Source organism: Phytophthora ramorum (genome assembly GCF_020800215.1).
Source record: "Phytophthora ramorum isolate Pr-102 chromosome Unknown Phyram_PR-102_s0007, whole genome shotgun sequence".
In the NCBI taxonomy this organism is placed as follows: Eukaryota; Oomycota; class Peronosporomycetes; order Peronosporales; family Peronosporaceae; genus Phytophthora; species Phytophthora ramorum.
In genome coordinates this window covers 216,290-229,513 of record NW_027150653.1, presented here as the reverse complement: position 1 = coordinate 229,513, position 13,224 = coordinate 216,290, and the positions used below count along the sequence as shown (strand labels likewise).

At 56.1% G+C, this 13,224-nt stretch overlaps 4 protein-coding genes across 4 annotated transcripts; 2 read left to right on the top strand and 2 right to left on the bottom strand.

Moving 5' to 3' along the window:
- Nucleotides 1-363: 363 nt before the first annotated feature.
- On the top strand, nucleotides 364-1,858 carry KRP23_8095 (Pre-mRNA polyadenylation factor fip1; the record flags this gene model as incomplete). The annotated part of the gene is made up of 2 exons (XM_067893495.1): nucleotides 364-1,442; nucleotides 1,816-1,858. The coding sequence occupies 2 exons, from the start codon at nucleotides 364-366 to the stop codon at nucleotides 1,856-1,858; spliced, it is 1,122 nt and encodes a 373-aa protein (XP_067743018.1).
- A 279-nt stretch (nucleotides 1,859-2,137) lies between these two features.
- KRP23_8094 (Diphthine--ammonia ligase) lies at nucleotides 2,138-4,513 on the bottom strand (the record flags this gene model as incomplete). Its single annotated transcript, XM_067893494.1, has 3 exons — nucleotides 2,138-3,683; nucleotides 3,759-3,850; nucleotides 3,935-4,513. 3 exons carry the CDS (start codon nucleotides 4,511-4,513, stop codon nucleotides 2,138-2,140), a joined length of 2,217 nt encoding a protein of 738 aa, XP_067743017.1.
- A 201-nt stretch (nucleotides 4,514-4,714) lies between these two features.
- KRP23_8093 (ARF guanine-nucleotide exchange factor GNOM) lies at nucleotides 4,715-10,321 on the top strand (the record flags this gene model as incomplete). The annotated part of the gene is made up of 5 exons (XM_067893493.1): nucleotides 4,715-4,825; nucleotides 4,909-4,972; nucleotides 5,051-5,415; nucleotides 5,482-5,870; nucleotides 5,947-10,321. The coding sequence occupies 5 exons, from the start codon at nucleotides 4,715-4,717 to the stop codon at nucleotides 10,319-10,321; spliced, it is 5,304 nt and encodes a 1,767-aa protein (XP_067743016.1).
- Nucleotides 10,322-10,417: 96 nt separating this feature from the next.
- Nucleotides 10,418-12,863, bottom strand: KRP23_8092 (uncharacterized protein; the record flags this gene model as incomplete). The annotated part of the gene is made up of 2 exons (XM_067893492.1): nucleotides 10,418-10,645; nucleotides 10,719-12,863. The coding sequence occupies 2 exons, from the start codon at nucleotides 12,861-12,863 to the stop codon at nucleotides 10,418-10,420; spliced, it is 2,373 nt and encodes a 790-aa protein (XP_067743015.1).
- Between the last annotated feature and the right edge of the window lie 361 nt (nucleotides 12,864-13,224).

Genomic DNA, 13,224 nt, shown 5'->3' with positions numbered 1-13,224 from the left:
GTCCCCGATTGATTGATGCATCTGTCCCCACGTGCGTCCCCCACTGTTCATGGCTGCATTGCTCCCCATCGCCCAGAGAGCATGACGCCCCGCTTACCTGCAAAAGTCGAACGAGACAAGAAGAACTGCGTGAGTCGGCGAGGCTCGGGCGCTGTGGGCCGCGAAACTATTGGCCGCGGAGGCGCCAGCATACAAACACCAAGTATAACACCCCGCGAGCCAATCACCGCGCTTTCACTACGCACTCTACATCTCCTGTAAAGTGCGGAAACGGGTGGGTCGGGTCTCAAACCCGTATTTGCACCTTTTTGTGTACGATACACAACTTCCCCTTGGTGTACGCGGTGGTTCATATCCGGGACCATGGAGGACGAGGACTTTGGCGAGGATGTGTTGGTGACTACGCAGCGCGTGGGCGGCGGCGTGAAGGAGGAGGCCAAGACGGAGGAGTCCCGAGCGACGTGGGAGGTCGAAACCGTCAAGAAAGAAGCCGAGAAGGTCGAGGAGGACGAGGACGAGGAGCTCTACGGTGGTGTCTCCATCCAGCTCAACGCGTCAGCCACGTCGCAGGCTGAGGCGGCGGCGGCCTCCGCTGCTGCAGGCAATGGTGTCAAGACCAGCGCTGACCCGGCGGCCGACTCGGAGGACGACGAGGACGACGAGGACGTAGCCATTGTGCTGAGCACAGCCCACGCAGGCGGCAAACCCACGCTGCGTTTCACGGGCGGCGGCAATCGCTTCGTGCGCGGCAGCTTCGGCGGTCCGCAGCATGGCGCAACAGGAGCAACAGGAGCTGGAGCTGCGCCAGGCTCCCACCAGCCAGGAGAGCACGGCGACTCAACGGGGGACGGGGTGGACGACATGGCCATGTTCGGCGGACGACGGACGGCGTTCGATGTGGACATTGACCTGCTGGAGGACAGGCCGTGGCGCAAGCCTGGCGTGGACATCTCGGACTACTTTAATTACGGATTTGACGAACACACGTGGAGAGAATATGCAGCGAGACAGCTCAGGTTGAGACGGGATCTGGCGATGGAGAAGTCGAGGGAGCAAGCGTCGAGACAAGCTGTGAATGCTGCTAATCAGCAGGCGATGCGCGAGCGAGACGCCAAGATGCAGGGCCGCGGATTCCCAGGACAGATAAAGCCTGAAGGGGACGAACAGAATGGAGCTGGCGTGGGTGCTCCGCCTCGCGGAGGTCCAGGTGGATTTATGGGGCCACCCCCGCGTGGCTGGCACCCTGGGATGGGCCCGCCCCCAGGCTTCATGGGTCAGCAGAACTGGAATGGCCCCCCGATGGGCGGCGCACCCTGGGGGTCTGGACCAGGACGAGGGCCTCCTTGGATGGGTGGTCCAGGTGGTGGCCGGGGCCGAGGTGGAGGCCGCGGCGGCTTTGACGAACGTGGTCGCGGTGGAAAGGATGATCGCGATGACAGGCGGTACGGCGGTGGTAGATCGAGAGAGGCCAGTCGCGATCGCTCAAGATCCCGTTCTCGCCCACGCCGCGACGACTCGCGAGGCAGTGGGCGTCGGGACGCTGCCGAGAGCAAGGATTCCAGCGAAAAGGATCGAGGTCGCGACCGAGAAAAAGACAAAGACCGGGAACGTGGTCGAGACCGTGACCGCGATCGTGAAAGGAGTCGAGCCGGTGGCGAGCGCGAGCGTGACGCTGGTCGTGATCGGGGTCGCGACAGCGGCCGTGAGCGTGAACGGGATCGTCCTGGTAGTGGTCGCCCACGAGATGGTGGCCGTGGTCGTGAACCAGATCGTGATAGCGGACGCGACCGGGATCGTGGCCGGGATCGTGAGCAGGCACGACCTCGGGAGCGCGAAGGTCGCGGCGGAGCTGCAGTAGCAGACCAGGAGAAAGAGCAGGCTGGACGAGGCCGAGGAGATCGAAGCGGACGCTCGCGATCCCGAGACCGCGACTCTCGTAAACGCAAGAGTCGGGAAGAGAGCTCCGGCGGTAACCGAGGCCCCGGCGGCGGTCAGCGTCGTAGACGACGGCATTAGACTACAGAAAGAGCAAGCAACCTTCAATTGATGCCTTCCGAGATACCAATCATCTAAACAATGACAAATTGCAGTTATACCTTCATTACCCCGTGTTGCCTACGAGCTCGCGAAGCATTGTCTAAATCTGCTTGCGCAGCCAGAGCTCGGTCTCGAGCTTGTCCAGGTCCTGTGCTGTCACCTGCATCGCCATTACAGCATCGCCCTGGATGGCGTCCACAGGCACGAACGTCATGCCGGGCATGCTGCTCACCTTTCCTCGTGCTGTCACCGTTTCGTGATACGCCTTGGCCAGTTCCAACTCGCTTGAAAATGCAGTCGCCACGTAGAATGTGCGGACGTGGATCACTCGGTCCCACGGGATAAGCGCCTCCACCAGACTATCTAGCACGCACGTCCAGACGCCTTCTGCAACAGCCTTGCCGAGTCCCCGCGTGCTCGTAAACTCTTCGCCATCATTTACTGACGCAGTACAAATAATCTGACAGAGCGCGCGAGGGACCATAGCGCTTTGCCACTCGAAGGACAAGTTGTTTGCGCTCCTTGTGCGCGTCCAGCTGCGTGGTACCAGGTATTTCAGTGCGACGTGAGTGAGCGCCTGGAGCTCCACTTCGACTAAAGCGTCTCGTGGAAGACGTGACAATTGCACCACCAGCAACGGCGCTTGCTTCACGAATTCCACCTGCGCCTCATTCTTGTCCACATCTTCATCGCTCTCATCGCTGTCTTCAACAAGCTCAAACTCATCCACTAACCCGGCGTTAGTCATGAGGCTGCGGCGGCTGTCGACTAGCAAACGCTCTCGAGTCTCACGGTCGTCAGGGTCTCCGGTGGTGTAGATGACACCAGAGCACACGTGACGGAGATTCGACTGAAGCGCTTCCAACACGCGGCAGGCATTGCGAAAGCATTGCGTCGTTTGAACACCAAGGTCACCTGGCACGAGATCCATAGTCTGAGGGTACAGCGCGATCTGTCCGGCCAACAGGATTAGCGCTCTGTGCAGCACATTAGCTTGGCTGTACGGTCCAATGCAGCATGGCGCCCAGGCGGAGATACTCTTCACATGCAGTACATCGCGGCGCACACGAAGGGGGAGTAACTTCTGCTCACCGCTGTCCCGCAAGGCGAAGCAGTCCATCAGCAAGCGGGCAGGGACGTCTGCCAGTGCCTTCACTTCGACGCAACTACGAGATGGCGGCAGACTTTGGCCGAGGTACCGGATGTACTCAGCGTTGAGTTGACCGAAGGCAGCCATGTCCTGAACATATAAGTGCACAAAGCACACATCAGCCAGCACCATGTTGTGGCTTCCGAGGATAGCCTCCACCTGCGCAACAATGTCTGCCATTTCCTCCTCGAGTGAGATCGATTCATCGCCAGCCTTGCTGCTCATGATGCCCGAAAGATACAATTGGTCGCGGAATTGGCCCGATGCGGGGATAAATTCTCGCCCAGTCGGCTGCGTGAGTGCCAACACGGTCGCAGGCTTCGCATCCGTGGGCGCTGCGCTACGTGCGGACGGGGTAGACATCGCCTCTGGGATCCTCGACGCGAGTTGCGAGGGGTCTGACGGCTCCTTGTCCTCCAGGTGGCACTTGTCAAGCGACAGGAAGGCGACCGGCGCGATGTAGTCGTCCGAGTGCAGCACGGTATGGCTCTCGTCACTGCAAATGCACAACATGTCGTACGATCGTAAGGGTACTTTACCAACAGCGAAAAAGCGAGCCAAGTAAACTCACATCACAATTCGCTTCTTGAACAGCGGGCAGTCGAGCGTGAACGTTTCGTACTCGCCGCCTTCGCCGCAGACGTTCATCTGGTACTTATCCTTCTACACCAACACAAAAACACCACACCCCAAAAGGCTCAGGAATCAGTACACAATTCAAATCCCTCCGCTCCGCTCCACGCGTACCAGCGTCATAAACTGCGGCTGAAGCTCTGCAATGGTCTTGCCCAAGTGCCTGTGCGGCAGCAGCCCAATGGACGCCACTTTGACGAGGATCGCGTCCATCTCCGAGTCGATCATCTCCTGCAGCAGCTCCGTCTGGTCCCTCCGCCACAAGAACCCGAGCGACGTGAGTCCCAGTCTGCTGCACACATTTTCCACTCTGTTCCGCTGGTAACTGGAGAAAATGGCGCCCGTGCACACGCCCTGCACGTCCGGGAACTGCTGCTGGACCTTCTGCAGCAGGCGGAAGAGGTCCTCGACCTCGTCACCCGCCGCCGATTCATAGTAGTCGATATCCGTCCTCACGGCGGTGCCCGTGATGGTCTCCGAGACCAGCGGCAGCTCCATGCTCTCGGCCACGAGGCGCACGCTCTGGTGGCCCACGCTCTGGAACATGAACGAGTCGATCTCGGCGTCGTCCGCTGACAGCTCCGCCGGCGGGTGGAGATGCGCCAGACACACGATCTCGTGGCCGAAGCGCACACACTCCATCATGGCATAGCAGCTGTCCTTGCCGCCGCTCACAAGCGCCACCACCTGCATGGCAATAGTCGATCAGAGCTGGAGTTGCTCGAAGGGAAAGTGACACGCATTTGATGGTCGGCACAAAACGTGTAGCCATCTCATTAATGTGACCATCAATCTGTACAGTGTGGTGTACATTGCTGTACTGTGCACCACACCAAGGGTGTTGTGCTGTCGAAGCCGTCATTTGTCCAATAGCGAGTCCCCTTGCCCACCGAGATGGCGGCGGCGCGCTCCGAGCTGCTGAGCGACATTCAGAGCGTGCTGAGTCTCGCGCGGCGGCGACATGGCTTTCTGCTGTCTGGGACGTCAGACCAGCGCTCAAAACAGGTGCGATACGCAGCGTCTTCTCCTCGAAAACCTCTATTCAAAAAGGTGAAAAGGCGCTAATATTTGCATTATTATGGCAACAGGAGGGCCCCCTGGCCGTTTTCCAGAGCTTCTCGGTACTACGCGGACGTCTGCTGCGATGCGAGAGTGCGTGCAATTTCTTTTACGCCTCTATACGCTGCGAAATGCGTTGTTTTAACGCTTTTTCCGCCCCTTTTCACGCAGATATGGCTGAATTGTCGCCCGTGAACGTCGTCAAGCCGTTCCTGGACGTGATCCGCCACGAACATGCCAGCAGCACCGTTACAGGTGCCGCTTTGCAAGCCGTAATGAACCTGCTGCGCTCGTGGCCGTGGGCCGACGTCAAGGACCAGAACGCGGCGGCGGACGCCGTGTCGGACGTCGTCGACGCCGTCAGCCACTGCAGGTTCCAGGAGACGGCCATCGAGAGCGACCAGAACGTGCTGGTGCTGGTCGTGCACGTGCTGCACGCTGTGGTGCGCTCGCCCTGCGGTGCCAGACTCTCGGACCACTCCATGTGGCAGCTGGTGGAGTCGCTCTACGTGCTCAGTCGCGGCAATCGACATGATGTACGTGCTGCTGCTGGTCAATCTGGATCGGGTTGGTGTTGACGACTCACTGTTGTGTGTTTACAGCCCCATATTACGCTGCCGTTGCGATCTACAGCTACTAACTTTCTGCATGATACAGTGGCCTTCATCTTTTCTAACGCTGCTATCTATTCAGACTTGGCACCCGCTGCTAAGCCTCTTAGACCAGGATTCGGGCTGCCGTGTGCGGTGAAGATCGTGGGCTTTCTCTGCCAGAAGCTGCACCAGAGAAACTTCCTGCCCCCTCCTGCCCCAGACGCACCCGTGGGGACTACTGGAAATACGACAAGCCGGCGTGAAGGTTTGTTGTCCTTCAGTCTTCTCCAACGCGCGCTGATCGCGTGTGATGCCGAGCTGATTACGAAAGTTCCGTCGCTGATGCTTTTCATCAAGGACGATCTGTGTAGCGCCATTTTGCGCTACTGCCGTCTAGGGTAGGAACAATGTTGCTTTATGCTCCGCCATTTTTTGTTGATCTAACTTTCCCAATCCGTGAAATGGTATGAGCAGTGCCTGCGCGGAGCTCAAGGTTACAGTGGTGTGTCTCGAGCTTATCCGGTTGCTCTGGTCGAAGCTCCGCTCAGACCTGAAGATGCAGGTAGAGGCAATCTTCAATGGCGTGTTCTGCCAGACGCTTCACTGGAGTCTTGCGAACATGGATGTGAACAACCCAGATTTCCCGCGTGGAGATAACGTGACCCCGCCGGCTGCAGGTGCTAACGGCCAAACAGACGACAAGACTGTTACAGTTGTTGAAGCAGCTCTCGATGAGTTCTCCGGAGATATGCTGTCCAAAAGCCGATTGTACAATATCTCGTTTGAAATTATGGATTGTTTGGTGGATTTGCTGGCGGAGGCTACGCTGCTGCCCGACTTGTACGTAAACTACGACTGCGACGGCAACCGCTGCGACTTGACGCAGAATTTATTCGAGCTCCTTTCTCAGGTAGCACAACAGTCTCATGTTGCATGCTTTGAATCACACGAAGAAACACATTTCCTGTGGGCCCAGGCTATTGGAGAAATCGCTCTTCGCGGAATGTTCAATGCACTGTACGTCGTTCATCTCCGTACGCACCCAGAGCCCCTACCACTGAGTGGTGACAGCAGTGGTCCAAGTGACGAGGAGAATAACGAAGATGCGCTGCTTGTGGATCAGGACGAGCAGCTAGTACCTGCTGCTGATGGCGACAGCTTTGCCTCTGCTGACGTATTGTTTAAGAAACGACAGCGCAAGAAGTTTTTCCAGCATGGCATCCAAGAGTTCAACCGTAAACCATTGGCTGGAATCAAATATTTGCAGCAAAACACGTTCCTGCCTACACCACTCGACAGTATGTCGCTTGCAACGTTCCTGCGATCCCTTCCGCAGGGCCTCAACAAGAATGCCGTGGGCATGTACTTGGGTGCGATGGGCAAGGAGGTCAAAGGGTTTGAGAAAACCGAGATCCATGAGGCCGACACGATGGATTTCCACCGCGACGTCCTGACCAACTTCGTTAGATCATTTAACTTTGAGGGTGAGAGTATTGTTACCGCGCTGCGGATGTTTCTCGCGAGCTTCCGCCTTCCTGGAGAGGCGCAGCAAATCGACCGCATCCTGAACACTTTCTCACTCCAAGTGTACGAACAGTGTCGTGAACGGTTTCTCATGGCATCCGTAGATGTAGCGTATCTGCTGTCGTTCAGTCTGATTATGCTGAATACGGATCTGCACAACCCGAATATCCGATCCGACAAGAAAATGAAGCTGATCGACTTCATCAAGAACAACAAAAACTATGGCCAGGAGGTTTCCAAGGGCCAAGATTTGCCTGAAGACTTCCTGACTGAGTTGTACAATACCATTGCGAAGGACGAGATTAAGACATTTGAAGACGGCGGTAAGCACGGCGAAGTGACAAGTGATCGATGGAAGGATTTACTCAACCAGGCAGAAAGCAACCCTCGTAACTCGCGCTTGATCGTACATCACCCGTCGCTGCACCTCCGATCATCTAGCACTCCTCGCGGCGTTGGCGTCACGCAAAATGTGTCGTCGCCTCTAGCTCCTGATGTCATGCGAACGATGAAACAAGCTCGGCTTACCAAGAGCGCTTCCAGTCCCGCTAATGGGTCTGCTGGTCTGTCCAAGAGGGGAACGTGGGAGCAGCAGGATGGATTCGATGGACTGGTACCCCTTTATGGCTCTTCAGGCAACCAGTATGATCGCCATATCTTCGAGTTGCTTCAGCAAAGCCTCGTACGAGCTTTTGGCAGTGTGTTCCAGCAGTTCGTCGTTGATTCACAGGCGAAGGACGCTGCACGAGGCGAGGACCTCTCTGTTGGCAGCAGCTATGAGATGCACTATGTACCGCAGAAAAGTGCGCTCCAGCTTGCATGCAACGGTTTCGTATTGTGCACGGCAGTGGCATCTCATTTGTCGCTGGTGGAGCACTGCAACGCACTGTTTATCCGCCTTTGCAAATACACGGCGCTGCTCTCGTCGGATATTTATCCCGTGGGATACAATGGTCGCGAAAACGGCATCTGGGTGTATTGCGACAACCAAAGTGCTCCCGTCGCGACAGCTGCTGTGCTGAAGCTCGTCAACACATGCAGTTTGTCCCTGCACAGTCGCTCGTGGAAGCATTTCTTCCATGTCATGGGTGGTTTACGTGAATTTCATGTTCTGCCATCGCGTATTTTGTATCCGAGCGATGAAATGAACCTGGAGCTAATGACGTCCGACGAGCGTCTAGAGTTTATTGACCTGGTGTACCAGAACAAGGAAGAACTGGAACGGACGATCGCGCTTAGCGCCCAAGATCAGGATGGTGGCAATGGCGATACTGGTGGCTTCTTTAGTGGTGTTGCGTGGCTACTATCAGCCCTCGACTCGAATCTCGGCGGCTCGGCACCGGACTCATCGACACCAGCGAAGTCGCATCTTTCCCCTGGTTTTGAGCAGTATCAGCTAAGCCCAGCAGAGTTAGCCTCGCACACGGAAGACCTTGTGATCGAGGGAACGACTCCAAACAAGCAGCCATCCGATGGCGAGAATGACTCGAGAGGAGAGTTCGGAACGGATCGGTGGATTCGAACCACATTGCAGCCTTACCGCCTTGAATTTTTGATGCAAGATGTCGCAAGCTTGCCATCACGCGCCTTAGCTGAGGTCATTGAGGCGCTGCACGACGAGATTTTGCAGGTGCTACAAGGCCCTGACGAGGAGGCGTCTCGAAAAGACCGAAAGAAGTCTACGAAGCTGTCCCTAAGCCAGGGGGGATGTGTGCTGTTTGAGCACTTACTGAGCCAGGTCATTTCACTGAGCGGCTCCCTCTTCGATGGCGGTCCAGACGATGAAGACGGAATATCTGCTGTGCTGGAAGCGCATTATACCCAAATGTTGGAGTTCGTACGTCCAGTTTTGCTCACTAATCAAAGCCCGAGCGGGCTGACGTACGAGAACGCGTGCTTCCTATTGCAAAAGTCAATCAATGGCTTGTTTGCTTGGGTGACGCGTACGCGCAGTGATGCGAACGGGTTGCTGCTCGTAAATTTCCTGAGTACTTTGATGGAGTTGAGCGGTGATGACGAGCTCATCCGACCGTTCCTGACGCCAATCATGTGCGGGTTGGATCGATACGTTACTTTGGTGGAACCAAGCAACTTGCGCTACACACGCATGGACTGGTTGACGATCTGCAATTTGATCAGTTGGTCTGTTGGAATGCCGCATGCAGCCTCGCACGCTTTTGGGCTTCTTGAGCGCCTCGTGACGGAGAAGATCTGGAATGGAGACGGGAACGAAATTCTTATCAGCGATTGCTACACGAAGATGATCATGTTCGCCATGAAAGCCCGCGACCCACATGATACCTGGGCTCCATCGCGTCCAATCGATCTGCTCCTTTTCATGTTTGACACACTTCGACCTGACGCGCCCAACTATGTGGAGGAACGCTTGCGCTTCTTGGGTGGGATGACTGTTGTATCGAGGCACTTGCTGCTCAATCAGATTAAGCAGGAGCTTTCCAACGATCTCGTCGTCGCGGCAATCGAAGGATTGAAGCACATGCTACGTGAGCACACAGGAACGGAGCAATCGTTTAAACCTGTAGCTTGGCTGGACGTGCTTCGGTACGGACTTGTACCTGTCGGCTTCGACCTGCTAAACGGTGCTGGACCAAAGCATTCGGGTGGGGGGTTGCATTTCGGAGACGACGAAGAGGAAACAAACTCACCGTTCCTGTATTACCGGAGACAGCTGCCTTCCATTGACGACGAGGGCTCTTTTCAGCACCCAAATGATGTGTACGCGCGCAGCGATTCTAAGGGGTCAACTGGCCGTCGCCGACGACCATCAACTATGAAAGACCCGCTAGCTCTGAGACCGCACGTGGTCGTGGTTCAGCTACTATCGCATGTGGTGTGCGAAGAGTTGACAAAGCTGCAGACATGCACCAAGTTTCCTACCGTGTGGGAAGACGTGGCAGAGCTGCTAGTTGGGTTGCTCGATCACACCGCCATGGAAAGTCCTTCGTCCGCGGCGGATGGAGCTGCGAGTGGGGAAGTGCTTATTGCAGCGCTGGAGCGTCGTAGCGTTCTGTCGGCTCATGAGGAAATACTCGAGCACAGCAAGGGAATTATGAGGCGCTTAACAGTGCTGCAGGATGAGGAAACAAAACAGGAGGAAGGTACCCACGACGCTGAAGGAGTTGTTCAGAAGCCGAACGTTTTGATGAGTGCACTGGAAGAGAAGTGCCGTTCACACCCCGACATTTATGAGCAGCTCTTCGCCTCGAAGGACGATACGGGATCTACTGGCGGACTCACGCCACCAATCGAAGAAGTGGACGGCGAGGCCCCCGAAGAGCAGATGGACAGTGATGAGGCGAGCTAAACCGATGCCTTTGTGGGAGGTGGTTGATTAGTGTTTGTTCATAGAGGTATGCAGCTACTAGTGGCGTTGCTCTGGAGCTGATTGCTATCGTGGAGTTTAACTGGTCGGTCTAACGGCTGCATTGCCACTCTCTGAAGTCGGTCCGTGTGAATTCAATAGACCCACAGCTTCGTCGGCCTTGGAGTAGACGGTCATCAGCTTCTCGGAGAAGCATTGCGTGAACGTCTGCGTCAGCTTGTTGATAATCACGTCCTTGAGATTGGCATCGTTCTGCTCCACGGCGATATCGCACAGCCGCTCGGTAATGTCGACTAGCAGCCTCAACTGGTGCAAGACAACAACATCATCGCTCAGATCGTGGACACTCAACAGAAGAATCAAGACTGCATCGACATACCTGTTGACTGACCCGTGTGACGTTTTCTTCGACCCGCTTCGTCCCAGGGTTCTGCGCTGCGTTTCCGCCTCTCACGCCGGAAAGCGCCTCTGCATTGCGAACGATGTCAGCCGTGTCGTTGTCCTCTGGGCGCTGCTGTTTGGCGTGACCAGCGACAGCAGCCCGCTTCTCCAAGACCTCAAGGGCCTCCTTGACGTGTCCTTGGACTATAGCTATCTGCTGCACATTTTCCGTGCAGTTCGCGTTGATGTGCGTCATAATGTGGTCGAGACACTTGTGAGTGTTCTCGAGCTCCACCGCAAGTTTCTGCGTCTCGGCCTTCGCTGCCAGTCGCTTCTTGTTCGAGTCTTCGATTTCACGCTTCGCCGCAGCGAGATCCTTTGCGCGCTGTTGAACCTTCTCAGACTCCTGAACGGTAGTGAGGGCGTGCTTCAATGAGGCGACTTCATCGGTGAGACTCTGAACTGTTGCAGCGGTTTGAGACACCTTTTCGTTGTTTTCATCCCGAAGCTGCTTCACTTGCTGGTCGTTCTCGACATTGCGCTGGTTCACCTCCATGCGCAGGCGGTCGACCTCTTTCTGGAGCCCGCTTCTTGATTCCAGAAGACTCGTTTTCTCACTGACCAGCGACTGCACGAGCGCCTTTGCCTTCTGACGTTTGTCAGCGTTTTCCTTGTTGATGGTCTCGATCGATGCCGCTAGCTCTTGATTCTTCTTATCCAGTTGCGCGCAACGTGTTTGCAGCTCCTTCCGAGTCTCTTCGGCTTTCTGGAACTCGGCATTGACCGACTCGGAGCGTTGGCGGTGCTCCGTGGTGTCCGATTTCAGCGTGCTGTGCTGCGCCTGAAGCTCAGCCATTTCCATGCTCCACTTCTTCATCTCGGCCTTCAGCGTGGACACCTCGATCTCCTTCTCGGAGATCTTCTCGTTGAGTGTCAAGTTTTGCTTCATCATGTCATCGAGACGCTCCTGAGAGGCCACGAACTGCTGCCTGATAGTTTGCATCTCGCCGAGCTGCGACTGGGTCTCTGCGATCAAGCTGTCGCTGCGGCTTCTGCCAAGGTTGACCTTCTCGTACAGCTGGGTGATCTCCGCGAGCTTGTCCTCCAGCTCCGAGCATTTGCTACACGAATACGACGCTACCTCATCGCACTTGGCTTGCAGCTGACTCTGAAGCGAGGCAATATCCGCTTGAGTTTGGAGCACCTTTGATTCGCTGTCATCCGCTCGGCGGCGGTAGTTGTCCAGCTGCTCAAGCTGGAAATCTTTATCCGATAGCTGCTTCTGGAGGTGTTGGTTCTCGATCTTGTGCTGCTCAAGTTGGTATTCCAGCTCCTTGATCTTGGTGTGGTCAGCCTCCAGCAGACTGTTCTCGTCGGTTTTCATTTGGGTCTGCTGAGAACTGAGCGCAGTTTCAAGCGAGCTTTCACGAGCTTTCAAGGAGTCAACTTCCTCTTGCAGGCGACTGCGCTGTTGCTCCGCCGCGACACGAAGCGCTTCCATGTCCTGACGGAGGCTCGCAACTTGCTGGGATGACTGTGAAGCCTCTGCTTCTATGCTGCGAAGACGTTCGCGCAAATCTGCCATCTCGAAGTTCGCCGAATTTAACTGAGCCTGCAGTGCATTAAACTCGTCGTCAGTGTGGGAGCCTGCAGCTACTGGTTGGGACAGGAAATCCATCTCCTTAGCCTGGTCAGCAGCGGCCCTGGCAGCTTCTGCAGCCGCAAGAGCTTCAGCCTTTTGCTGCAGCTGGGTCTCAAGGTTGCGGCTTTTCTCTTTCTCAACTTCGAGCTGCGAGTTCATCGCGTCTGCGAAGGACTTGGCACGCGTCTTGAGGTCGGTCTCGCGCGCCGCGGTCTCTTTCTTCAGCCTCTCAATTTCCTCGGACAGACGCTGATGCTCTGCCGAGCCAGAGTCTGCAGGTGCAGCAGCCGAGACTGCAGCGGTTGTTGCCTCCTTCAGCTTTTCCTCCAAAGCCGTGACTTTCTTCGTCTCGGTCGCAAGTTGGCCGCGCATGTTGTCCACGAACGCCTTGGTCTTGGCCTTGAGAGCGTTCAGAGCCTCCTCTTTCGCGTGCACCTCGCCCTTCAACCGCGCAACCTCAGCGGCTGCATCCGGTGGTGCCGCGGCTGCTGTCGGATCCATCGCTTCTTCGTTGCTTTTTGGTCGCGCTTAGCTCGTGTGGGATGGAGAACTGGTTGGTGGCGGGTTTAGAACTTGCTCAGCCATTGACCGCGCGACAGAAATACACCGCAGGCATGACAGTAATCTGATCCCAAGGCAGGAAGGACTCTTTTAGCGTGCGCCATGATGTACTAGGCGGTGTAGTGGAAGTGCCGCATCCATCCTCTGTCGCTACCCCATTTTTAGCGGGCACCTCGTCCTCACCGTTGCATGCCGTTCCTCAACTATGAGACCATCACTCTCGTTCGCAAATTGAAGTCATTATTTCAAGGTGTCCATTTTAATGATTTCATGTTTCATGATGTGGTCACACACCAATTAG